Here is a 26,601-nt window from a genome sequence, read left to right on the forward strand (position 1 = left end):
CTGCAGCCTGCGCTTCTCTCAGCCACGTGGCCCCATTGTTTCCTTCAGGGCACATCTCACCATCTGAAGCCTTCTCTATTTGTCCTATTGTTTATTTGCTCTGTCCACAGACCATCAGCTCTTTGGGAGTAGAGACTTGCCCGAGTTATACTGTGTATTTCCAGTGCCTGGTAATTATTGGTGCATAATAAATATTGCGGAATTAGTTTCTGTGTGAGAAGCTGGACCTGAAAATGAGCATCATCTTCCCTTGGTCCTAGAGGGTCTCTCTGAGGCCACCCTGCAGCTGGAGGGCTCTATGTGCACTGAGCTTCCCTCACCCACCTTGTCTCCCTTGCTGGAAACTAACAGGTCCATTTTCATTCATTTATCCAGCATTCCTGGGCACCTTGAGCTGAACTTCAAAGAAAGACTCAAAGTTACTATGTTTCCCCAAAAATAAGACACAGTCTTACATTTATTTTTTCTCAAGAAGACACACTAGGGCTTATTTTCAGGGGATGTCTTATTTTTATTAATTATAATACAACAATCTACATTTATTCAAATATAGTTAAGTCATCTTCTGGAACCCGACACAGGGAGCCAACCTTGTTGGTGGGGCTGGTCTAGTGATGTGTGAACTCCTTTCCCCTAGCTGTTCGCATGCACAATAGGATGCCTGCGACTACGGTTACCACACGGGCACCCATGCAAATGTGAATGGCTCGAAGAAAAGAGCTGTGGCAGAAAAAAGGTATTCCAGTCTTCCTTACTGCTCCTCGCTGAAAGGCATGGCGTGGCTATGCAGAGCTGCTGCATAGCCACACCCATTGCTAGGTCTTATTATTGGGGTAGGGCTTATATTTAACATGCATAGAAATCCTGCTAGGGCTTATTTTTGGGGTAGGTCTTATTTTCAGGGAAACACAGTAGTGCTGGTGATTCAGACAGAGAGGGCAGTAGCTGGATAGAAAGGTCAGTCCAGAGCCTCCAAATGTTCCCGTGTGCTGCAAGTCCGTGTGAGGAGGATGGAGCTGGATAGATGGCCCTCAAGAATGGCCCTGCAGAAGAGAGATTTGGACTGAGGCTTGGCTCAGAGAGGCATGGAAGGAGGATGGTCTCTAGTTGCAGTGGGAAGGATGGGCTAGAGGAAGGAGATGGGACCCACTGATCTCATTCATCATCGTCCACATCTGGTCTCATTCATCATTGTCCATATCTGGAAGAGGGCAGGGTGCTTCCTGCAGGCACCACTGAAGTCCCTCTGTTTCCACAGGGACTCTGGGTAGCTGCTTGATCACTGAGGGGAGAGGAGACATTTAGTCCTACTGGCCCCTTTAGATGCAGACAGGCTGAACACGAAGTGTATGAAGCTGTGGAGCCTCCCTCTCTGCAGCCACTCAGGGGCTCAGGCCATGGTCCCACAATATGTATTTGCACAATGCCATCATTTAATCCCCACAACAGCCCAGGAGGTAGATATTTAATTTCCATTTTATTGCAGCTGACAGCTCAAAGAGGTTGAGGACTTTCTTGAGACCATGGGTTCAGGAGCAGCAGTGCAAGAATAAGACTCCAGGACCCCCAACTCTGAGCTTATGTTCTTTCCAGCCTGCTATGTGTCTGCCCACCCAGCATGGTCATGTGGCATTGCACATGGTTTAAGAACCCAGACTTAAGAGCAGGCATTGGCTCCCTGTCTCACATTTCAACTCACCTTGTTACACACACACACACACACACACACAGACACAGACACAGACACACTTTCCTATTGCCTTTCTCTTTAGTTCACTCACCATCTCACATGCCAAGTCTTTTACTGATTTACCTTGTTTATTGTGTCTCTTATCACACTGTATCTCTGGAGTCTAGAACAATGTAGGCACTTATTAGGTGTTCAACAGACATTTGTTGAATGAGTGAGTGAATGAATGAAATGCTTGGTCCTGGCCTAGCTCCTGCCAAATCTAGAATCATCTTCTCAGGTGTGTTTTAGCATATGTCAAACAATATGCACAGTTGTATTCTGGCTTAAGGGTCTGGTCCATAATTTCTGGGAAATCTCTTTGAAAGACAAAAATGTACTATACCAGGATGCAATAAAAACTTGGAAATGAAAGGGGCTTTAGATTTCTAGTCTACCTTTCACTTTATACCAGTGGATTTTGAGGTCCATGGCCATGAGTTGCTATGCTCAGCTTTGCAGGGCTAGTGATGGTGCAGCCAAGGTTGGAAATACTGAGATATCCAGACCTACGAGCTTTCTATTCCCCATCCACGACCCACAAGGAACCTTGGCTAGACCAGGCAGGAGATTACATTACATTTGGATAGAATCCTCCTAATGTAACTTTTATTAACCTTGACCAGTTACTTCATCCACAAGCAGGATGGTCATTTGGGATGGTTTGAAATGATGGAAAAACACAACAAAACATTTTCCCCAACTCTTTAGATGGAGTTAATTTTGGTAAAAATTGTCTTTTAGGATGGAGTTAATTTTGCTAAAAATTGATGTAGATGCAAGTTACCAGACAGCCATTTAAACTGACAAACTCAGAGATGATTTATGGAGGTGATGACTTATAGTTTATTAACTAGCAGTCCCTAATTATCCCCAGGCTGTGTTGCCAGAGTCCTTTTGGGAGTCAAATCCTCTCTTCCTTCCTTCTTCTTGCCTTTATCTACTGAGGAATAGACACTTTAAATCATAACTTTGCCCAAGTGCCTTCTGTCACCACTATGCTCTGAATGTTTGTGTCACTGTTGGGATTCATATGTTACAATCCTAATCCCAAAGGTGATGATATTAGGAGGGGAGGCCTTTGGAAGGCTGAAATCAGTGACTTTATGAAAGAGACCTTAGAGAACTGGCTCACCATGTCCACCATGTGAGGACACAGGTGGAAGCTGCTATCTATGAACCAGGAAGTGAGCCCTCACCAGACACTGAATCTGCTGGCACCCTGATCTGGGACTTCCCAGCCTCCAGAATGGTGAACAGTAAATTTCTGTTGTTTATAAGCCCCCAGTTTATAGCGGCCTGAACAAACTAGGTAGCCACCTTCTGTTAAGGGTTGGCATGTGATGTTACCACAGTACATCATGTCAGCAAGTATGGATTTTATTCTATAATTCTGGGGTAAGAATTATCACATTTCTTTTTTTTTTGGAATATTATGCAGCAGTCTTTTTATTTTTTATTATTATTTTTATTGAATGGTAACTATATATATCACATTTCTTAAATGCTGTATCTAATTGAATTGGCTTGGCACCCCACTCCATCCCGTGGTCCTGGTGGGATACATACCCTGTCATCATCGAATATTATGCATCACTCAAGCTCATGAAAAGCTCCCTGACATCTCCACCTTATGAATGTACCCTGCTTCTTGGCATCTGGAAGTGTCCCTATGTTGTCTTGGCTGTCTTTGCCTCTGTCCGCTGAGGTGCTCTGCCTTCTTTCCTCCACTCTCTAAGAATCTAGAACCTTCTGGGAGAGCTGTTGCTGGGTATGTAACACAGAAGCCATGGAGTTGATGAGCAGAAAACCTTGGCTAACTTCCTGGAAGAGAAGAGAGAAAATATCTATAGTAGCTGGAAACATGGCAAATTACATCTTAATTATATCCCAGTGGAAGCCATTCAATTAAGATTTTTTAAAAGTCCTCAAAAGATAAGGCATTCTGCATTCAGATCCATTGTAATTCTCAATTTTAACTAAGATTCAGTCTTCTTTCTGTTTTTACCTGAGAGCGAAGTAAAAAAAAAAAATCACAAGCGCGGCTTACAGATTTCAACTTCTCAACAGACAGTTCCTGAATCTTTAGGTCAAGGATCCTGATGACTACATAATTAAGCCAATGGAGGTGAATGAGGCTGCCTGGGCCTGGGAGTGGGAGGGGTGAGGGTGGAGAGGGTCTTGGTACCTGGAGCTCATATGTCCTGGGTGAAGGGTCTTCAGAGCCAGGCCGAAGACAGGCCTTAAGTGAGACCAGAAATCAATTCCTTGTGTGAAATGGGTTGTCAATGGACTTGATTGTTTTAAAAACACAAGTAGATGGCCAAAATGGCATGGATTTAACAAGCATGTCTGTGGTGGTGGTGATGGTTAGATGGTGACTCTTAACTCTGTTGTGACACAAGCCTTTAGACAAACTGGTGCTGGGCTTAGCAATTGACCCTCACACACACCTTATTCCTGCAAGCACTGAAAGAGAGGTGAGGGTGAAAGTCCTTGCTGGGTGTGAAAGTCTGACAGAACCCCACAGCCAGCCGTGCTGCCTGCATTCCCTTGGAAAGTGGTGCCATCTGGAGGCAGTAGTCCTCCACTGCAGGCCACCTCTCATGGTTTTACACATCTTTGTATTTGCATAATTTGTTTTTTTTAAAAGAAGAAATCATGTAGTAAGTCTAACGATTTCACAGCCAGCTAATAACCTTAAAGAATTAATGTAGTATTGAAAAAATAAGTCATTCTGCAACGTATTTGGGGTTGTGACACTTCCTGAGAGAGAAAACTTTTTAGAAACCCATTTTGAATGGAAGTTGGGGAGGTGCTTGCGGCTGGGAGGTGGAGAGGGGTTCTTTAAATGTAACATTTTCTTCCTCTCCATCTTGTCTTGTGTTTTCCTGGGGCAGGAGGCAGGGAGCCCCTGTAGTCTGATCCCCTTGCTATTCTAAGCTGCTTGGATTAGGAGGCTATTTTTAGTTCTGGACATGGTGATCAGCAAAGCAAAGGGGAGGTCCCTAGGCCAGGTGGCAGCTAAGGCAACAGGAGTTGGAGGATGGGCACCCTCATGTTGGTGGTGGGGATGTTCCTGGTCCAGGAGTGTGATGGGGCTGCATTGCTTTTCTTTCTGAGTCCCAACCTCTCATTGCATCACAGTTCTAGGCATAGATAGGGCCCTCCCTGACAGGCTGCTGTGGCCCTCCACTGTGGCCCTCCACTGTGTGTTGGGCTCCATGAGGTAGATGCAGGGACACAGAAAGAGGTATTTGAGCAAGAGGAAGAGCCAGGCTCCTTCCCTTCAGTGCTCCAGCCTGCCTGAAAGCAGGGGCCTACTGGGGGAGGTGGTCTCCCAGGTGCCCCCTTCACATGCCTTTTGGAAGGAGCACATCGCTGCAGCACTCCCTAGCCCCTCTTCCCTGGGGAGGATGGATCGTGTCTCCATCAAGGACTTGAAGGGGAAGGTCACCTTTTCCTTTCTCTTCTTACTGAGTCTGGCAGAGGCCTGGCTTGTCACTGTTCAAGAGCACCCTGGATGTGGGACCCCCCCACCCACAGCCACCACTATTCATCTGTCTGTGCCATCAGTCGCTCATCAGGGAGCAGATGTGCCCTGAGTGGGCTGTGCCTACTCTCTACTCCCACTGCTCAGATCTGGTCCTCTCTGGAGCAACTTGCTCTGCTTCTGCCACTTGCCCTGGGAAGTAGCTGTTTTGACATCCTCAGGATCTGTCCTCACAGAGGGCATAGAAAAGCAGGGCAAGATGCACCCCACACAGCCTGTGTTGCTTTCTTCACCCAATGATCTAGTTTGGATGCCGAGAGCATGGTCTGGACTTTGATGGAGAACTAGGGAAATCCCTAGGCCTCTCCTGCCCCTTAGAGCCAAATTTGAGTCCCCTCCATGGCCTTTATAATCCACATGTCATGTACATAGTCATAACAGGGCCAAGCTGGACTTTTTGGGGCACCTACCACTGCGTGCCAGGTCGAAAGAGCCATTTTTAGCCTACCCTGGTTGGTCCTATGTGACCTACCTGTCCACCATGTCTGCAGGGCGGACAGATAGATGTGACCTCCCAGAGGTTTCTGCATCACATAATAATGTCCTTCCAGTGGTGTTAAGCCCCTAGCTGCAGCACGGGGCACAGAGAGGAGTGGGAGGTTGTGCTGGGGATTTAGGCACAAAGTTGGGACCCCAAGACAAGGCACAGGGGATGGGAGGCTAGGCCCAGAGAGGAGTGATGTTAACTCAGACATTAACTCACCTTGGGTCCTGGTTACTGGTGGAAACCTCCTAGGGCAGAGAGGAGGGAGCTGGAGTGTCTGGAGGGAGGAGTGGCTGTGTGGAAGACAGTGAGCTGGAGGCAGGAGTGAGCCAGGGGCATGCAGGGTGGGGCAGGATGCAGGCTCCGAGGTTAGACCAGGACATAGAGAATTTAAGGGGCCCGAGGACATGTGAGCAGAGGTTGCCAGGCCGCTGTTGGCCATCTGGGTCTGCCAGAAGAAGAGAGGTCTGGTGGGATTTAGTTTTCCTTTTCCTTTTTCTTCTGACTTCTGTCTGCAGGCAGATAACGATATCAGAAGCCTTACATTAGGAAGGCTGGCCCTTTTTACTTCGCTACATATAGTACTTTAGCTTCTCCCTGCTTCACTCCCCCGGGGCAGATCAGGCCTAGGGTCTATTCAGACTGTGGTGGAAATGGTGGATCGAGGAGAGCCAGACAGATGAAGGCTCAGATCCCACTATCCTTTAACCCGCGATCAAGACTGCTGTTCCTTGCAGGAGAGCCTTTGGCTGATAGCAGCACACAGGGATTTCTTGATGGATGGCAGCCCGTCTTGGACAGGAAGGCTGAGAAACCTGGCTGGACAGTGGGCAGGGAAAATTGGCTACTCAGCCAGGACCATAGCTAAAGTCACACCCAGGAGCTGCTTGTCACTGCTGCTGTTGTTCCTGTACATACGGGGCTTGCCCACACTGCCCTGGCACACTGGGTACCTGGCAGATGGCTGCTGCCCAGGCTCCCTACTCACTTGATTCAGATTAAACATCTAGCATGGGAGCTTCTGATTGACCAAGGCAGGACCACATCCCCATGCCCCTGCCGGGGAGCTGGGAAAGTAGACTTCTGGGCATCCGGTTTCCTAGTGGGGAAATGATTACAGTTAGCATTGCCTAGGAACTGGATTAACTCATTTAATCTTCACAGCCCCATATGTGGTATTATCTGTTCCATTGAATAGGTAAGAAAACTGAGCCCAGAGAGGTGAAGTAAATTGCCTAGAGTCACCCAGCCGGGGAAGTGGCTGGGCTGGTCTTCCTACCCAGGCAGGCTATCTTCCTGTTTCCTACAGGTTTACATGGGGAGTGATTCTCAGAATATCCAAAGAAGTACACATGTTACGTGACCTAAAGGAGGACAAATGTCTCCTGTGCTGGATGTGCCACCTGGGTTGGGTTACTGAGTTTGTTTGAAGCTCAGCTGGTCCTGTGTTGTGGATGACCAAGGCTGTCATGGAGTCAGGACAGAGAACTGTGGACAGCACTCAGCACCACAGCTGCTCTGACCCGTCCCCTCTGTGAGATCCACAGGATTTTTGCCACCTGCTCCTGGCATCATACCTTAAATTAGATCAGCTGTTGATACATGTCAGGGGCACAGATCAGGGAAATGAAAATGATAAGGAAGGAAAAGCTCCAGAAAACAGATCTAACAATCACTGGTGATTACCAAGTTATGGTTTGTGACTGAATTATATAATTCATTTTATCTAATTTATTTTATATTGTGGAATGTGACTGCTGCATTCGAAAATGATATATGGTTCCTAGGAGAATTCAGGAGAAAGAGCAAAGTGTAAAGAAGAAGAATAAAAATATCACTCCGAATTTTACCAGCTAGAAGGAATCATCGTTAAAATTTAGGTGATCATCGGATAGTGCTCTCTCTCTGTCTCTCTATGTGTATATACATAGAGAGAGAGAGAAAGAGAGAGAGAGAGATATGAAAAATATTGAGGAAGGAGGAGAGAAAGAGAGAAAAAGGAAAGAGAGGACTATAAGCATTGTAGAGTTAAAAAAGATGAGCTCACATTATATATGCTGCTACCAAAATTCATTTATTTCACTTATCTGAATGTAGCAGAAGAAAAAGAAACGGAGTGAAATCTTGCCTTCAATCTGGCAGGGTTTAGACAAGGTTGGTTCAAAGGTTATCCTCATAGAAATCTCCAAGGTGTTGGTAGGTAGCTCTGTGGTTTGCCCAGATTCCACAGCAATCCGGGCTTGGGGAGGAGGCTGGGGGGAGCCGCCTTCAGGAGGCTAAGCTCGTTTAGCCCCCTGAAGAGCAGGGCAGCTACAGCCTGAGCTCACCATTTGCCAGGCCAGACAATCCAGCACTTTGTCCACGGCAGGCTGTAGCTCTGGCTCCACCGACACTGACTAGGGCTCCCCACTCCTGGCATAACCCCCACCAGGATTCTGGGCGGGACCTTCGAGCTTTCTCACTTTTCAGTCCCTGGTCACTCCAGCAGAACAGGGTCCTATGGCTCCCAGGGCACCAGCCAGGGGCCCCATGCCCTGAGCTCCACCCTCGGCCCCCTGGGCTTTGCCCTGGGCTCATTCAGTTCAAGTGTCTGAGAGCTGCCCTTGGAGGGCATCGCAGATTTACTTCCTGTGTATCTTGACATTTCCTGTTTACTATGTGTCAGCCACCTGAGCCAGGTGCCCTGGTGGGTGTCAGGCAGGAAGGAGAATAGGATGAATAGGGAAGTTCCTGCCCCTGAGAGCTGCAGACCATGCCTGGAGAGAAATGGTCCCAGGGCAGTCAGTGTGGGAGAGGTGTTCTCACAGGACAGTGTGCTGGGGCAGTGGGGCCTTTGCTCTACTTGGCAACTATGAGCCATAGGTGGCCACTGAGCCCTAGAGATGTGGAAATGTGCTGTAAGTACAAACTACCTACCAGATTTCAAAGACTTTGCAAAAAGTAGGTAGGAGTGGGGTAAATTATGCTATTAGAAGATACTACTGTAATATATTTCACATGTTTCCTTATGCTTTTTAAAAATGTGGCTTCTAGAAAATTTAAAGTGACGTGTGTGCCTTGCGTCTATGGCTCACAAGATTCTATTGGGCGGACCTCTCAAGGTGACAGTGGGAGGCTGGCGGGAGGGAGGGGGCTGGTGGTTAGAAAGCATGATTTGGGGGACAGATCTGGACTCATTCACCATGGGGGGTTACCTTTGAAGGAGTGGAGCTCCCTGTCTCTGGGGGTCCAAACAGGACTCATGTAGTGGTGAGGAGGCTGGATGGACGAACTTGAAGGGGGCCTCCATGTCTAAGCCTAAAGGGAGCTCAGCAGCCCCCTTGCAGACCCTGCTAGCCTCAGGCAGGCCCCTGTGCAGGAGCACACTTGGTGTGTGGCCCAGAGGTCCTGCCAACCCTGGGGCTCTGCCCATGGGGGCCCTCTTGGTGGCCCTGCAGACTTGCACTCCGCCTTGACCTCAACAGGGTGTGCTGAAGCATCTCCTTGGCTCTGCTGAGAGCTACTTCTGCAGGGACAGCCACATGGGGTGTCACCCCCACCCCTTCCCAGGAGCTGCCATCTGCAGCCCCCACTGAGCGGGCTGTGGGGATAGTGAGGTAGAGGTGGGTGTCATCCACGTGGTAGGTCTGTGGTGGCTGGCAGCCACCGCTGGTCACCTCCCCAATCACCAGGGCCCGGCCCAGCCTCTTCATAATGTAGGTGAACTCCTCTGCAGCACCGGCTGTCACACTGCTGGTCAGAATGACCATGCTCTTCTTGGAGCCATAACGTTCACCTGGAAGACAGAAGGCCCTTTAGGACAGGGATCAAGTCAAGACCTCAGGTTACCTGCCTCTTCTACACTGTTTGGACCGCAGTGCAGAGGGCCTGGGCTTTAGTTCTGCATCCCTGTGTCCATATGCAAGTCACTCGGCTTCTCTGAGCCTCAGTGTCTGCATCTGTAGAACGGGGACAAAAATGTTTGCCCTCCCATGAGTATTTTGAAGTGCTTGAGAACTCCCTCACCTATTCTTGTGCTTTTGGCGTGTACTATTGAAATCCATTTCACCTGTTTCTTTAGGCTTTTTAAAAATGTGGCTCCTAGGAAATTTAGTGATGTGTGTGCCTTGCATCTGTGGCTTACGTGTTTCTTTAAATCTAAAAAATTAACTTTTTTTTATTGTCAAGTGATATGAAAGGCTCGACTTTCTTGAGGAAGGAACATGCTCTTTCTTCATGTGAAACGAGAATGCCTAATCTGACCTGACTTTCTTTTCACTTTGGACCCTCAGAAGACCCACATTTGTGACTTAACAAGGACTTTCAGGACAGTGCTGTCTAACAGAAATGTAATGTGAGCAGGAATGCCAGCCACAGATGTCATTTTAAGTTTTCTAGTAGCCACATTAAACAAGTAGTGACAGATAAAATTATACGAGGTCCCTAGTTACAAACTTCTGACTGATCTATGACTCAACTTACAAACAGAGGAGGCTGTTACGGGTAATAGGTAAATGTACCTCTTCCAACTTACATACAAATTCAACTTAAGAACAAACTTACAGAAACTATCTTATTTGTAACCCAGGGACTGCTGTAATTTTAAACATATTTTATTTAACCCAATATATCCAAAGTATGTTCATTTCAAAATGTAATCGAATAAAATTACTGAGGTATTCCTTTTCCTTTTTTCCCATTAACAAGTCTTCAAAATCTGGTGTGCACTTTACCTTGACAATGTATCTCATTCTGGAAAAACCACATTCCAGGTGTTCTTTGGCCACAGGTGGCTTGTGGCTCCCATTTGGGACCTTGTAGCCCTGGGCACCTTACAATCTGCAGATCCAAGTCCATTTTTAACTCCTGGTCTTGGATGGCTATTGGAATTTAGAATTCACCTGATTCTGAGTTTTATTTACGTTCTGTAACATTATTGAATGTGTGTCCTGGAGACTACAGAAAAATCCCTGCATATTTAGGAAGCATAGAAATAAAGGTGGTGGGTGTTTTCCTGGTCAGAGGCACACCCCCATTGGTTTCTCCAACCCCTTCTTGTCAGATAGGAGCACAGGGCCTTGGTTCTGCAAGCTGGCAGGGGAGCTAAGGTGTGGCCATCCCCCAGGAAGGGAGTTTAGAGAGCTGTGGGTCTGTGACGAACAGGGCCTGCCTCTGACACTGCTCTGGGCCCAGGGCAGGTAACAAAAGCCCCTACAGCATCATGAACTTTCTTCGGGAGAGTGTGAGGAACTGCTGCTGAGAGTTCATGTGAGATGAAGGCAGGAAATGCCTGTTGGGTTTGGTGATGGGCAGGGGTGTCTTCTGGTTCTGTGTTTTTCCTGCAGGCTGATGGTCATAATAGTGGGATTGGGGACATTTTGGTATCACACAAACTAAGATTTACACCTTGGCTCTTTCACATATAAGCCGAGTGACCCTAGCCAAGATATTTGAGCTAACCAACCCCCATTTTTTTCCCTGTATAAAATGGGCATAGTGGAGCACGCTCCACTGAGATTCCAGAACATATGCTTTTAGTGAGTAGGCGAGGAGAGGGGCCTTACATTCCAGTCACTGTGACTTCTGCCGAAATCCACACCTTTCCCTGATTTCCCAGAAGCTTCTAGAATGAGAACAGGAAGGGGTAGGCTCTCTACGTACCTGCAAGCTGGGTGTGTGTCCAGAGTTCACTAACGGAGTCATTGGGCCGGCTATAAATCTTGTCCAACAGAATGGGAGGGCCCTCATCAAAGAAGTAGGAGCACAAGGCAGAGATGGAGGATGTGGGGCCACCGATGTTGAACCTGAGGAAGGGAAGTGGAGCCTGGTGAGGGGCTGAGCCCACAGGCAGGCCCTCTTGCCCCTCTGGGAGGCAGGATCTTTGCCTTGTGGAGGGTTCTAATTCTAGGCAGCTTCGGTCTAGTGCCCCGTCCTCCTCCTTTGGAATTCCATGGGTTGGCTTTTTCCAGAGTATTTCCCAGAGTAACTAGTCTCTGTGGTCAAATACATTTAGCAACAGCTGAATACCTTCTTCCTCTGATCACATATGAATATATGAGAGGCCCTGACAAGTCCTGCAGGTAGAACTGTCCGTAAATTCCCCCCATTTATTGAAGATAAGCTGCTCTTTTGTACCCATCCTGCCTGTGAATGGAGCACATTTAGGGAAACCCTGTTTTCTCCAGTTGCATCCTGTGACAATGTCACAAAGCCCACCAGGTGTCTCAGCCAGGTGTTCAGGTGTCCTGACAGGGCACTTAATGTGGTCAGTACTCAGGGTTGTGGGACTACAGTGAGAATCAAGGAGACTGTGTCTGTCCCAGGCCTATTTGACCCGCTGTGTGACCTGCCAGGGCTCCTGTCTCCCCATCTAGGGCTGATGATATGATAGGAACCTCTTTCAGTTGATGGCCTAGAAGGGCTGTCTCCTCTGTGTCTGAAACTCCAAACAAACCTCAGAGTTTGTGCACATGTAGGCTGGGCCATCTCCTCTTTTAACAATGTGGATGGCATAGTTCAGCAGAGAGGACTTAACATGAGGATTGTTCCGATGTTCAATAGCACATCAGAAGAATGTCAGGGGGACCACCCATAGGGGCCCCTAGCTCAGGTTCTGAGCTTACACAGAGCACTGAATCTGTGGCCAGTGCTTCATCTTCCAGGGAGGAGAACTAGGATCTTGAGCCACCTAGTGACATCTGAGAACCCTGTGAGTGTCGTAGGTCAGTGAACCGGAATGGAACTGGATGCTTCTCCTCTGCCAATCCCTGGAGCCTCTTTCAGACAGCAGGGGAGAGTGGGTTGTGTCCCATCCGAGAGGATAGCCTACCCTTCCCATGCCTATCGTAGGTGCCAGGACATGTCCATTGATGGATCCTGGACTGACACTGCCCAGGGGTGCTTTTCCACTGACTTCCTGTCTATCACAGAAACTCACTGCTATGAGGCCCACTTTTATGGAAGCATAGGGGGCCTGGCTAGCTGAAGACACCCAACAATCATTCTATGATGTAAATAATTCTTTTGCCAATTGTAGTCATTAATTTCCAATTTTCCCTAGGACTCTGCCTTTAACAACTTTCATGACCAGGGCCATTCAGGGTTAATTTTGTATGATGCGAGGCATGACCACAGGTAGAGGGCCTTCTGTCCCAAGCACAAATGCTCACCAGAATTGCCTGGGAGGCCAGGTCAAATACACAGATTATTAGGCCTTCCTCCTAGAACTTCTGACATAGTACATGCAGGGGCCAGAAATCAGTGTTTTCAATGGAACCCCACTGAAGCCTATGACCAGGGAAGTATGGTGTAATTCTCAACCTTAAATGCAATTGGAATCATCAGAGGAGCTTAAACACACTGCCGGTTCTGGGCACCCCTACTGACCAATTAAATCAGAGCCCTTAGGCTAGAAAGATGATCTGGTCTCTCTCAGGTCCTCCTCTGGTCACAGGATCTTTTTCTTCTCCACTACATCTCACAGCTCTGACTGTCTCCTGGCAAATGCTGCAGCCTGGCCAGGAAACACTGGCCCCTGGCACACTGACCTCATGTCGATTATCATGGCATCCGTGTGCACGATCTTCTTCCAAATGTGCTCCACCAGCAACTCGGAGACCTGGGTGAGCAGCTCACAGTCCCCAAACATGTCAAACCTCAAGTAGCCAATGTTGTCCTCAAACACGTTAGTGTGGAAGGAAAACTTGATCAGGTCCTCAAAGGCTTCAGGAGATGGGATCTGTTAAGAGTTGGAATCCTGCTCAGTGTCAGGAGAGCAGCAACCTCAGGGCCCAGGAAAGTGGATGCCATGGGTCTCCTTTACATCATGGGGAATTTTAGGGGGATGGGATGGGAACTTACATATTTGTAGGAGTTTGTAGGTGCCAGGGGCTTTCCCAATGGCACGTCTGGGAGGTTACATGGGTGGTGGGCCTGAATGTGACCCCATGAATGATGGATTGTCAGCCTCCTTGCAGAGGGTGCTCTTATCTGCCAACCTCACACCCCAGTGTCTAGAGTTGAAAGTCCCAGGCATGGTCTCCTCTCTAATCTCACCAGGTACTTGCCACTGTCCCTGAGCTTGCCTTCCTTCCCTCCACTGGAGTGCAGAGGGGAGAGGTCAGTCACTTTTACCAAGGATCTGACCATGTGCTAAGAACTTTGCAGCCCTTATTATTTCCCTCACAACTGCCCTGTACTGGGGACATCATTATCACCATATTTTCCACCAGGAACTGGAAGCACAGAGAGGTTAAGTAACTTGCCCAAGACCACACAGCCAGTAAGTGGTAGAACTTGAAACTGAATCCACATCTGACTACAGACCATGAACCCTGGCTGTGCTGGAAAGTAATGAGCCATTGATTTGGAAATTGAGGGCTCTATGAGCCCAGCATAGGCTACCCCAGCATGGCTACACTTCCTTTCCTCTCTCCGAGGCTTCAGGAAGGCTCAGTGAGCTGGTCTGAGGGCAAGGGGCCAGCACTGACAAGGACACCAGCCTCCCAGCCCTGTTCTGCCCTTGGTCACAGCACTTTGCCCACAGGCCACTCCATTCTGTGCCCCTCTAGTCCTCAGTTTCCCTTTTATAAAATGGGGGTGACAGTCCTGTGGCAGAGGGTTTGGGGCCTTTAGTCCCCCTGATTTCAGCTGTGCCTGCCCCCACTCAGCACCCTGACTTTCCACTCTCTGCTCAGGCCGCCTCCAAGTTGATGACCTGCTCTGTCCAGAGTGCCAGTGAGGGGCAGGAGTTGCTGGGTCCCACCTGCTTTGCAGAGAGTTGCTCCAGGAGGTACTCACCCTTGCCAGGGCCCTGAATCCATCAGCTGGCCCTCAGTGCCCACCTCAGTCTCCCTCCAAACGTACTGCCTGCACCAAGCCCTTGTCTCAGGCCCTCCAAGGCCAGCACCACCCTGCCCACTGGTGACTATGCAGCAGAACCACTGGTGAGAGAGCCATGTGCAGAAGTGCTGTGAGGGCTGCTTTGGTGAAGCTCTTAGCTGGCGGGAAGAGGGCCTTGGTGAAGCCTTGGCCTGAGTCCACCTGTTCAGTGCTCCCCAAAGCTTCAGTGCTGGCTTCCAGAGATTTTGACCACAGTGGTCTCCCCCTGAACTTCTTATCCAGCTAGCCCTTAGGCAAGGCTACACGCCCACAGAGTGCAGCCCCTTTGGGGTGCTGCACTTTGCACTGTGGGAAAGGAAAGGAAAGGCAGGTGGTGCCAGGTCAAGGAAGGGCTCTGGTAGTTCCCAGCACACCTGACAACTCTTGGGCTTGTGTCCAAGGTCCAGCTTTTGGCTCCAAGGCAGCTGTGAAGTGGGAATCTCAAACTGCACGTTTCCAGAGGACGACGTCACAACTGGGAAGCCCCAGGTGACTTCTTGGCCTTTCCCCCCAACATGACAATGAGCACCCCCACCAATACTCACCTTCCTCCCAGCCAAGACTGAAATGCCTTCTATCTAAGGGGTTTTCAAACTGGGACCCCTAGGGATGGAGATTGGATAGGAAAATCAAAGAGAAAGTGGCAAAGACTTGACTGGAGACATTTACACTGGAAGCTGTGATCTAGCACTTGCATGTAGCTTACACATGTGACCAAGTCTCCCTTGCATCTTACCTGCATGGGCACAATTCCAGGGATGCGGTCCTTGGAATCTTCAGGGATATGGGCCGTCTTCAGGTGTGGGTCCCCTGACAACATCTGCAGGTCAGCCCCCAGCATCTCTGCCAGGGAAGCTTCCGATGTCACCCTCGAGTAGTGGCTCTGAAGACCACTCAGCTCTGCAGCCATCTTGGCCCCCAGCTCAGGGGAAGCATAGTTATCTGCTACCAGCTTCCCGGCCGTTTGTAGCACTGTGGGCACCTTGGCACGCAGGGACACTATGTCCTGGGCCGTAGAAAGGGCTTCACTCATGGGCACAGTGATGTCTGGCTCCACCCCAGCCAAGTCCCAGGCCTGGCCTGTAGTGACACTCAGGGCCATCTGGGTGGGCATGGAGGCATATAGTGGGCTGCTGCCCACCTGGTAGATGCCTACAGAGAGAGCCCCTCCAGCCGTGGGCTCCCCGATGACTGTGGCCCGCTGTAGGTCCTGCATGGTGTGAGCAAAAGCTTCGGCAGCAGAGCCACTAGTGTGGCTCATCAGGATATAGAGGTCCTTGTGGGAGCCATAGCGCTGGCCAGTGACCTGGGGCAGGGTCCACACCTCCGTGACTTTCGAAGAGGCCCGGTCATAGACAGAGTAGAGGTGCCAGAGGGGCTCTGCCTCAAAGAAGTAGGAGCAGAGCAGCGGCACAGCTGCGGTGTAGCTGCCAGGGTTATAGCGAAGGTCGACCACCAGTGCGGCCGTGTCCACCAACTTCTGCCACACCAGCCTCACCAGCTGAGGTCCGAGGGCCTTCACTGTCTCCAGCTCAGCCATGGCATCAAAACGTAGATAGCCCAGATTGCCAGGCAGCACGTCTGTCTTGAACAGGGCCTCGATGAGGTAAGAGAGCTCCTCTGGAGAGGGGATGGCAGGGGGTGGCGGGGGTGCCTCCTCCACCACCAGCTCACCAGGGCTGTGGAACACCAGCAGGCGGTGGTCCCCAGACACCTCCTGCAGGTCGGCTGTGAGCTGGGAGGCCAGAGACTCCAAGTCCACTGCCGTGCGGTATGCACCCTGGGCCAGCTTGGCTCGCAGCAAGGCGCTCATCTGCCCGGCGACTTCCAGTCGTGCATAGTGGGCCTCCAGCAGACGCCCTGTGCCCTCCACCAAGGCCCCCAGGCTGCGGTGGAACTCCAACACCTCCTGGGCTTTGTCCAGGGCCTCCTCGGCCAGCACAATGGCATCGGGCACCACACCACCACCTAGCCAGGCCTCACCATGGTTGTCGAAGAAAGTGAGCACCGGCACCGTGAGCGCCAGGCCGCCCTCGGGCATGTCCAGTAGCGGCACTGTGCGGGTGTGCAGCAGGCTGCCCGCAGTGATCTCACCCACCAGGGTGGCCCAGCCCAGTGACTGCATGAGGAAGGCGAACTCCTCCGCTGCGGTGGCAGTGCGGTGGCTGGTGAGCAGGTAGACCCCACGGTGGGTGCCGTAGCGCGGGCCCAGCAGCTCGGTGTGGCTGAAGTGCTCCTGGGTGACGTTGGTGCGGCGGTCGTAGGTGGTGAAAAGGCGCACAGGGCCGAGCTCAGGGCCCTGGAAGTAGGAGAGTAGCAGGGGTAGGGCCGAGGACGGTCCCCCGGGGTTGTGGCGCAGGTCCATGATGAGGTGCTCTGTGTCCTGCAGAGGTTCCCACACCTGGCGCAGGATGTAAGGGCCCAGCCCCCTCAGCACCGAGGCATCGGCAAAGCTGTCAAAGCGCAGGTAGCCCACGTTGCCCGGCAGCACTGACACTTGGAACACGGAGTCCACCAGGGCTTGCCGGACAGCCTCGTCCTCAGGCACCTCTGGGGTCACCACCGAGACCTCTTCAGTTCCAGCCTCCGGCCCAGGAAGGATTTCTCTGGGTCTAACAGCCCGCACTAGAAGTCTGGGGTCTTCGGACACAGACTGTAGGCCCGCATTGAGCTTGGTGACCAGATCCTCCTCCGAGACCACTGTGGAGAAGTCCATGCTGGCCAGGTGGTGCAGCAGGGCCGGCACGCGGTCCACCAGCGTGTAGTAGTCCTGCAGCGCCTCCTGCAGGCAGCGCACAACCCCGGGCAGGGCGCGGCGCAGAGTGAGAATGGACAGAGCTTTCTCCAGGGCCTGCTCCGCCGGGGTCCCCACACAGGGCAGCACCCCGCTGCCCTCCCACGTCTGGCTGCCTCCACCCAGGGGCCCCAGGGACCTGGATACGGGCACGGTGAGGAAGAAGTTGGATTGGCCTATCCTCAGCTTCTGGAGGTCCAGGGCACCCCCCACGGTCCGCTCACCCACCACGATGGCCCTGCGCATCTGCTTAAGGATGTAGGCGATGTCCTCGGCCACGCCCCCAGTGCGGCCACTGGTCAGGACCACTACGTCCTTGTCGGCACCATACCTCTCTCCCAGGACCTGAGGCAAGGTCCAGATCTCCGTGGTCTTGTTGGAGGGGCGGTCATAGATGGTGTCCACGTGTAGGATCGTGTTCCCCGGATGCAGGTAGGAGATGACGTAGGGAATGCCGGATACCTGGCCCCCGGTACAGTGCCGCAGATCCAGCACCAGGGCGGAGGTGCCCATGAGCTTCCCCCAGACGTGGGCCACCAGGAAAGCCCCCAGCTTGCTCAGCACCTCTTGGCCTGGGATGTCGTCTACCCGCAAGTAGCCCACATTGCCCTCCAGAACCTCATAGCGGAGGCCCCTCTGCAGCCAGGCAAGCAGTTCCTCCTGTGTGAGGTTGGTGAGTGTTGGGGCCTGCCGGGGAGCCTCGAGGGTGCTGGGCTCATAGGAGATGACCAGCCGAGGGTCATTTAGGGAGCTCTGCACTCCAGCTGTCAGCACCTGGGCCAGTGTCTGAGGGTCCGAGATGCCCAGAATCTCACGGCTCTTGATGGCCTGCTCGATGGCTTCCTGCATCCCCACCAGGTTCTCAGGGAAGCAGTAGTTATCCAGGAGCACCTTGGCCATGTCCAGCACCAGGCTGGGCTGGAACAGGTGTGTGGGGCCAGCCAGGCCACAGAGCAGCGTGGTCAGGAGCAGGACCCATTCTCTCATCGTGGGGGCTGGGGGAGGCTGGGCTTCTGAACAGAAGTCACTTGTTGTGAGCAGGCTGCGGCCCTGTGCTGTGCAGCTGCCTTCTGCCTCACCCTTCTCAGCTGGCAGACAGAAGGTCTGGGGCTAAACTCCGGAGTTGGGGCAAGGCTTGCAGCCCTAATAAGCCTTTAATCCTGTCTAATTCAAGCACATCAGCCTCCGGGACTGGGGAGACGTGGCCTGGGTGGTTTGACCTAGAAGGTATGTTGGGTCTCATCTTGCCATGCCATTCGGCATGTCACAACATGAATAACAGCCATTTATTCTGCGTTCCTGCCACATGCCAGGCACTGTGCTTCCTACAGTACGAGCTGAAGCTCTCACCAGAGCCTTGCAAAGCAGAGATATTAACTTGTGAGTAAACAGCATTTCCTCACTGCACTGGGTGATCACTGAATCTGGAATTTGGTAAACCTCTTGGAGACCTATTTCTGCCTCTATTCAGTGGCCATGGGGAAGGATCTTGCTTATTGCATAGTTTAAATGAGAAAATGTGTTAAGCGCTTCCCAGTGGTCGGCAAATAGGAAGCACTCTGTTACTGGTAAGTTCTTTGAGCTCAGTTTTACTCTGTTTCACAGCTAACAAAGCAGGCTGGCGAGACCAGCAGCCAGCTGAAGGCCACCATTTTAGACAAGTGCAGGTAGGAGGTGGTAAGGAGGGGTCTGTGGGCGACAGTCAGCTCAGATAGTGCAAAGGTTGGGTCTGTAGCTGCCATCAGCCTTAGGGCTTGATGCTTCTTCCTGTGCCCTGCTAGTGCTCCAGGGGACAGGGTGGTTCCCCTACAGTGTTCCAGTGCCAGGAATGATATGTCTGGACCTCCATGTGGGGTGTGAAGTGCCCCAGAACCTTATGGGGCCAGTGATTCCAGCTCCCACAGGTTAGCTCTGAGAGGTAGTGCATAGCATTCTCCTGGCTAAAGGAGACCCTTCTAGTTGGAGGCTCAGCCACTTGCAAGGAGAACCAAGTTGTAAAAGGACTGGAGTCTCTGTGGTCCTGGGACCCACACGGAATACAAGTCATTCCCCTACAGGCATGGTGCACACAGACCAGCGCAAGGTGGACTGCTGATCACTTCTCACAGAAGTGATGGGGGCTGCTTGCAACTGACTTGCTGTAGGTATCCAAGGATATTTGCTGTGCAGTCAGAACCCAGGACTTCGGCTTTGTCTGTGAATCTGTCTGGGCACAAAGCCAGGCCAGGGCACTGGGAGAGCTCAGGGGAGCAACACTTCCTGGGCTGAGTGGACAGGAGGCAAGATTCCTTATGCCCCTCAACAGCTGGCCAGGGAAGGTGGTCTTGGGGATGGGGGGCTTTCTCTGCATGAGTGAGAGCCACAATCCCCTCTCTGGAAATAATTATCTGAAGATGTTTACCAAGTGGTTTATAAAGGCCAAAGAGGTCAATTAGCTAAAACAAACATACTTTTAGCTCATTAGGATTTGTGTAATGCCCAAGTGACATATGGTCACATCACTCCACCGTTTGCAGCCAATGGAAGTGAGCTTGGTTTACTATAAGAATAAGGCGGGGGTGGGATGCCGCAGACACCTGCTTATGAAAGCGTTCGTTGCATTTGTTTGGGCCCCACGGAAGGGGCCTTCTTCTTTGTTTCTGCTTGTGGAATCCCAACTCTGAGCGTGCAGTCAAGTGATCCTTGGAGGGCACATCTCTGCCATTGCTTGAGCCCAGGCAAAGCTCCTGGTGAAGGAAGGGCTGGGAGTGAAGACTACCAGGAGTACATTTTTCTTTGGCAGATGTATTTTGGGGATAGGACTTCTGGTGCTGGTGCTTGGCCTTGATTTGTGTAGAGGACATGAGAAAGTCCCTGGGGTGTCCAAGTTGGCCAGGATCTGGAAGGAAAGGCAACACTCCTCCTAGGGGCACAGCTCAAGGCAGGTGGGAGGGTCTGATCTGTCCCCAGAGTTCTCTGCACTTTCCAAGAGTCAGGGTTTGATGAAGGGGATATGTAAGCAGACAGCAGCTGGCCTCCTTAGCCCATCTTGGGAAGTATTTTCTGGGCATGTCCCCAGAGTGGGAACTGGAGCTCCACATCTTCCTATCCAGGCCTTGCTAGCTGTAGGCCCAGAAAAGTGGCCAACAGAGAGTCTGTTGTGATCAGAGGGGGCTGAATTTGGGGGCTGGGAGACCCTGCATCTCATCACTTACCAATGGCCTTGTAGTCCCAGCTATTAGGGAGGCTGAGGCAAGAGAATCGCTTAAGCCCAAGAGTTTGAGGTTGCTGTGAGTTGTGATGCCACAGCACTTTACCAAGGGTCACAAAGTGAGATTCTGTCTCAACAAAACAAAACAAGACAAAAAAAAAAAAATGGCCCTGTGGGTGGAGCTACTACCCTGAAACCCTACTGCTTTCTAGGGTAAGTGACATGAGACTTTGGTTAAGTGGCATGAGACCTTGATTAGGTGACATAGCTGTTCTGAACCTTGGCTTCCTTAAAAAGGGACAACGGGATAGGAATATATATATATATTTTTTTTTTTTTTTTTTTTGAGACAGAGCCTCAAGCTGTCCCCCTGGGTAGAGTGCCGTGGCTTTACAGCTCACAGCAACCTCCAACTCCTGGGCTCAAGCGAGTCTCCTGCCTTTGCCTCCCAAGTAGCTGGGACCACAGGCGCTCGCCACAACGCCCAGCTATTTTTTGGTTGCAGCCGTCATTGTTGTTTTGGCGGGTCCGGGCTGGGGATTCGAACCTGCCACCTTAGGTGTACATGGCTGGGGATAGGAGTATTGTTGGAGGATTAGGTGTAGCAATGTTAGAGGATATGAAAAGAAGCTGAGGATGGAGGAGTTGGTGAGTGACAGCTTGGTCCTGTCTGTGATTAGAATGTCCCTGTAGTAGTGAGGAAAGATGCTCCAGGAGACAGAGGCTGCCCTGGGAGCTTGGGGTACCCAGTGCTTCCTGGACTTCTATATAGCTAGAGAGACATATCCAGACCCAGACTCCAGAGCACACCTGTATAGAGTCCTAGCTTCAGGTTGAAAGGGGGACGATGGCAGGTCAGGTGTGCTATTGGAAATGGCACACTGAGGAGTGTGCTGAGCCTGGGCGGTGCAGGACAGAGCCTCTTGCACAGATGTAGTATTTGCAGTGGCCAAGTCCTTGTCTGTCTTTATGTTTTTTCCTCACTGTTTCATTATGAAAATGTTCAAGTGATACAGTAAATATCCATTATGCTGTTGCTTAAAGTTAAACTTTTGGCATATCAAAATTTTAAGCAGGGGTGTCCAACCTGCAGCCCGAAAGCCACATGCTGAGTTTGTGAGGACTTTTTGCTTATCTGTGGTGTCAGATAATGAAAAGTATGCATGGATCTTGTTTGTTTGTTTGTTTGCTAATTAGCTTTTCTTGGTGTTTGTGTATTTAATGTATGGTCCAAGACAACTCTTACTTTTCCAATGTATGGCAGAGAAAAAGAAAGGGATACCCCTAGGTTTTGAGCAGATGGCAATTTATGAATCCTAGTATCTTCCCACCCTCTACCCTTGATGTGATGTGGGATGATTTGATTGGTTAAAATTGAACCATTGCCTTATTTGAACCGCCCCAGTGGAAACGTGAAGGCAATATAACTGATGCACCATTGACTGCTTGTGAGTGGCTAAACTTAAGATTTGGTTTCTTTTAAATTAGCTGAGAATTATGAGAAACGAGTTTCAGCTAGGTTTCCATTTGCTCATGTTGGAACCCAGGCAGTAGAGCCATCTCAGTTTAATGACCTCCTCTTTAATTACTTTGATGCTACTTACCTGCCCCTTTCTCATCTCACCTCTGTCTCTCCAGCCCCCTCTAACCTGCACAACAATGTAGTTTTTGGACTTATTTCCAAGCAAGTTGAACTTTGTCTTTATTTCATTTTAATGCTTTTTCTTTTCAATTTTTTTAAAATCAGAAGAGTAAAATATACTTATTTTTACAAGCATCTGTGAATAATCCCAAAGCTTTTCAAATCCAGATGTCTTTAGTCACCAGTAATCACCACTGAATGCCTAGCTATCCTCACCGTTGTCTGTGTTCATTCCCAGAAGCAAACTAGAAGAGATCGTGCACACATCAGGAGCTCACCAACTGTCCATTACCTAGTGTCATCCCATAATAGTACAATAATTTGCATTTTGTTTTATTCACTTAAACATACAGCATAAACATCCTTCCCAGCTGAAGTATATTCATTCAACTGATCCTTTTAATGATTACATACAGGCTTAGCAACGCTAACAGAAAAATCTGAAATCTGCAACCTGCCAAATCCAACCTTTTTGAGTACTGATGTGGTAGAAACTTCTACATATAAGTGCCTAAAACAAACTTTGTTTCATGCACAAAATTTTAAAATATTGTATAAAATACCTCCACTATGTGTATAAAGTGTAAATTAATCATAAATAAATTCTTTGTTTACATATTTAGATGTGGATCTTGTCCCCAAGGTATCTCCTTATGTAAGTGAAAATATTCCAAAATTTGAAAAAATCTGAAATCTGAAGCACTTCTGGTCCCAAAGTTTTCAGATAAGTGAGCCTGTTAATAATTTTTGATGATTAACTGATCTATTGATTTACTACTGAGGCATACTTTAAGTTGTCTCTGTTTTTGCTTTGATATTATATTTCAGCAATATTGTGATAAATGTTCTTGAACCCAGAGAAGGCGGGAGGGGGGTGAGAGAAAGGAAGAGCAGAGAGAAGGAAGGAGGGAGGGGGTGGGAGAAGGAAGAGCAGAGAGAGGGAAGGAGAAAACGGGGTAGGGGGTCTCGGTGTGTGACACACCTTTGGGGGGGGCAAAACACGATTATAAGAGGGACTTTGCCCGACAAATGCAATCAGTGTAACCTGGTTTTTTGTACCCTTAATGAATCCCCAACAATAAAAAAAAAATGTTCTCGAACCTGTGTTCTTCAGGGCTGGTGTTTTTGTTTCTGTGTCGTATAAATTCTCAAATGAGGGCTCACTCTACCAAAGGGTATGTGTGCTTGTTTGTTTTCTTTATTGTGTTTTTCCCAGTAACTTTTAAATTATGATACATGCTATTTTGCTAACATGTTAATTTGCATACAATTAGCTGCTCCTGTCTGAAGTGCACCATTTAGTGAGTTTTGACATGTCTATACACCAGCGATGCCACTAGCACTATCTAGGTAATGCCTATTGACATTGCTCCCAAATTTTCCTTCTGCCCCTTTATTATCTATTTCCCCTTGAATTTCCCTATCCAGGCAAACTCTTGTCTGCTTCCTGCTATCACTATGGATTAGTTTGCAGCTTTAAAATTTTTATATAAATGGAATTATACAGGGGCTGGGTGCAGTGGCTCATGCCTGTAATCCTAGCACTCTGGGAGGCTGCGGCAGGTGGATTGCTTGAACTCAGGAGTTTGAGACCAGCCTGAGCAAGAGTGAGACCCCTATCTCTAAAAATAGCCAGGCACTGTGGCAAGTGCCTGTAGTCCCAGCTACCTGGGAGGCTGAGGCAAGAGGATCACTTGAACCCAAGAGTTTGAGATTGCTGTGATTGCACTCTATCAAGGCTGCCATAGTGATGGCAGGAAAGGACAAAGTGAGACTCTGTCTCTAATAAATAAATAAATAATTACATACATAAATAAAGGAATTATACCATGTGTACTATTTATCATTTGTTGTCTTTTACCTGGAATAATGATTTTGAGATTCCCACAGGTCGTTGAGTGTACCATTAGTTTTTTCATTTTATTGTTAAGTAGAATTTCATTGCAAAGATATAACACAATTTGTTGTACTCACCCTCTCATAGACCAGGTTGCATCTGGTGTATGACTATCACAAATAAAGCTGATATGAATATTTGAGTATAAGTCTTTGGGTGCATGTTTTTATTTTCACTGGAGTAATACCTAAAATAGGAATGGATGTTTAATATTTTAAGAAACGATTTAACTGTTTTCCAAAATTAAATTTCTAACGGCAGCATGAGACTTCCAATTCTTCTACATGGTTGCCATTATATGGGCAGATTTTAAAATTTTAGCCATTCTTTTGGGTGTGTTGTGGTAGCTCATTGTGATTTTAATTTTCATTTCTTTGAGGACTAATAACGTTGGCAATCTTTTTATGTACCTATTGGCCATTTGTATCTCTTCTGTGGTAAAATGTCTGTTCAAATCTTTTTCCCTCCACTTGTCAAGGGAGGGAAACAGTTATTTGTCTTACTATTGATAAAGTAAAAGTTATTTTTATCTTCTGGATATGAGTCTTTTGCCTGATATATGTGTGGCAAATATTTTTTTCCCAGTCTGTGGCTTGTCTTTTTAACATACTCTTAACAGTGTCTTTTGAAGAGTTAAGTTTTTTCATTTTGATGAATTCCAATTCATCTATATTTTTTCCTTTATGATTCGTGCTTTTGGTGTCAGAGCCACGAAATCTTTGCCTATCCCAAGGTCACAAAGCTTTTCTTTAATGTTTTGTTCTATAATTTCTATATTAGGTCTTACATTTCTATGGTTTATGATCAGCTTTGAATGAATTTTTGTGGATGGTGAGGTCAGGTTAAAGTTTCTTTTCTCCATGTGGGTATCTAGTTGGTCCAGGATTAGTTGTTGAAAAGACTTTCCTTGTTCCATTGAATTGCCTTGGCATTTTGATCAAAAAGTGATTGATCATGTGTGTGGGTCTATTTTTGTACTCTGTTTTATCACATTCATCTATTTATCTGTCTTTTCACCAATCTCACACTGTCTTGCTTATTATAGTTTATAAAAATTCTTGACATCATGCAGTATAACCTTCCAACTTTGTTATTCTTTTATCAAAATTATTTAAATTTTAGATTCAGATAATTGTTTTACATCAGATAACTGATGGAGACTGAGTTGAATCTGTAGATTAGTGGTTCTCAACCTTCCTAATGCCGCAATGTATTTTCATTGCTAAAAAGGGGTTGTGACCCATAGAACTGCTGCTATAGATCAACTTGGGGGGATAATGTACATCTCATGAATTAGAATACAATCTCAAGCCCCCCAAGCTAACTGAATGAGCTCCTCCCCAAGGAAAAAAAAATAAAACTGAGTTGCTGGCCATGAGTTGAAGAAAACTCAGACATGTCTAGATATTTTTTGTAACAGTAACATACAAAATAATTAATAAGCCTAAGGCTACGTAAGACAAAGGTTAAACCACACCTGCAGGTCATCAATTTACTTCACAGAGCCCTTGAATCTGGGTATATGTCTGGTGGCTTGTCTCCGATTAACAGACTTGCTTATCTTAACTTACAACATTCAAATCTTTAGACATTTCTTCAACCAATTAAAAATCAAAGAATCTTTAAACCCATATATAACCTGTATTCTCCTGCTTGGAGATGTCTTGCCTTATTTAAACCAAGGTATACCTTTCATGTATTGAAAGTCATTTATGACTTTATATGTAATTCCTGCCTCTTGAAAATATATAAACCAGACTATAACCAGCCATGGGGAGACCACTTGCTCAAGTCGTCTTGGGTGTGGCTTTCTGGGTCACAGTTGCACATATTTGGCTCAGGAAAAACATCTTTTAATTATTTTACAGAATTTAGGTTCCTTTCCATTGAGAATCTTAACAATACTGAATCTTCCAATCTATGACTATGTTATATTTCCTTATTTACATAGGTCTTCTTAGATTTATTTATCAGTGTTGAGTGATTTCATTACATAGATGATGCAAATATTTTACTATATTCATACCAAATATTTCTTGTTTTGGGGGGCTTTTTTTGGTGTGTGTGCTATTGTAAATGGTACTTTTTGCCTTTAAACTTCAATTTCCAGTTACTCATTGTGTATTGATTTTTGTATCCTCAAACCTTGTTAAACTCATTTTTTTCATTCTAGTAACCTTAGTAATTTTTTTTCAGAATCCTTGGAATTTTTTAAGGGACTATTCATGTTGCATTTCTCTATTTGAAATCCATAGATTTTATTTCTTACTCTTGCTTTATTGCACTTGCTAAGATCTCTGGTGTCTTATTCATGATCATAGGGGGAAAACAGTCAATCTAAATATAATAGCTGTGGATTTTTTGTAGAGTCTCTTTATCAGCTTAATGAAATTTCCTTCTATTCCTAGAAGGAGAACTTTAAAAAAATCATGAATGGATGTTGAATATTGTCA

General features: G+C 48.2%; 1 protein-coding gene across 1 annotated transcript; it reads right to left on the minus strand.

Annotated features, from left to right (window-relative positions):
* Nucleotides 1-9,048: 9,048 nt before the first annotated feature.
* Nucleotides 9,049-18,511, minus strand: RBP3 (retinol binding protein 3). Its single transcript, XM_003801643.3, has 4 exons — nucleotides 15,362-18,511; nucleotides 13,293-13,483; nucleotides 11,407-11,549; nucleotides 9,049-9,541 (listed from the first exon to the last, which is right to left on the minus strand). The coding sequence occupies exons 1-4, from the start codon at nucleotides 18,404-18,406 to the stop codon at nucleotides 9,105-9,107; spliced, it is 3,816 nt and encodes a 1,271-aa protein (XP_003801691.1). The 5' UTR covers nucleotides 18,407-18,511; the 3' UTR covers nucleotides 9,049-9,104.
* Between the last annotated feature and the right edge of the window lie 8,090 nt (nucleotides 18,512-26,601).

This window comes from Otolemur garnettii, unplaced genomic scaffold (assembly GCF_000181295.1).
Source record: "Otolemur garnettii isolate 467f Iridium unplaced genomic scaffold, OtoGar3 scaffold00217, whole genome shotgun sequence".
Classification (NCBI taxonomy): Eukaryota; Metazoa; Chordata; class Mammalia; order Primates; family Galagidae; genus Otolemur; species Otolemur garnettii.

What these genes read in the sequence shown, in the direction of transcription:
- RBP3 (XM_003801643.3), bottom strand. Translation starts at nt 18,406, where the DNA reads ATGAGAGAATGGGTCCTGCTCCTGACCACGCTGCTCTGTGGCCTGGCT. An exon ending in CTGGAATTGTGCCCATGCAG is followed by an intron (nt 13,484 to 15,361) that starts GTAAGATGCAAG and finishes AACTCTTAACAG; the next exon opens with ATCCCATCTCCTGAAGCCTT. An exon ending in GCCATGATAATCGACATGAG is followed by an intron (nt 11,550 to 13,292) that starts GTCAGTGTGCCA and finishes TCCCTTCCTCAG; the next exon opens with GTTCAACATCGGTGGCCCCA.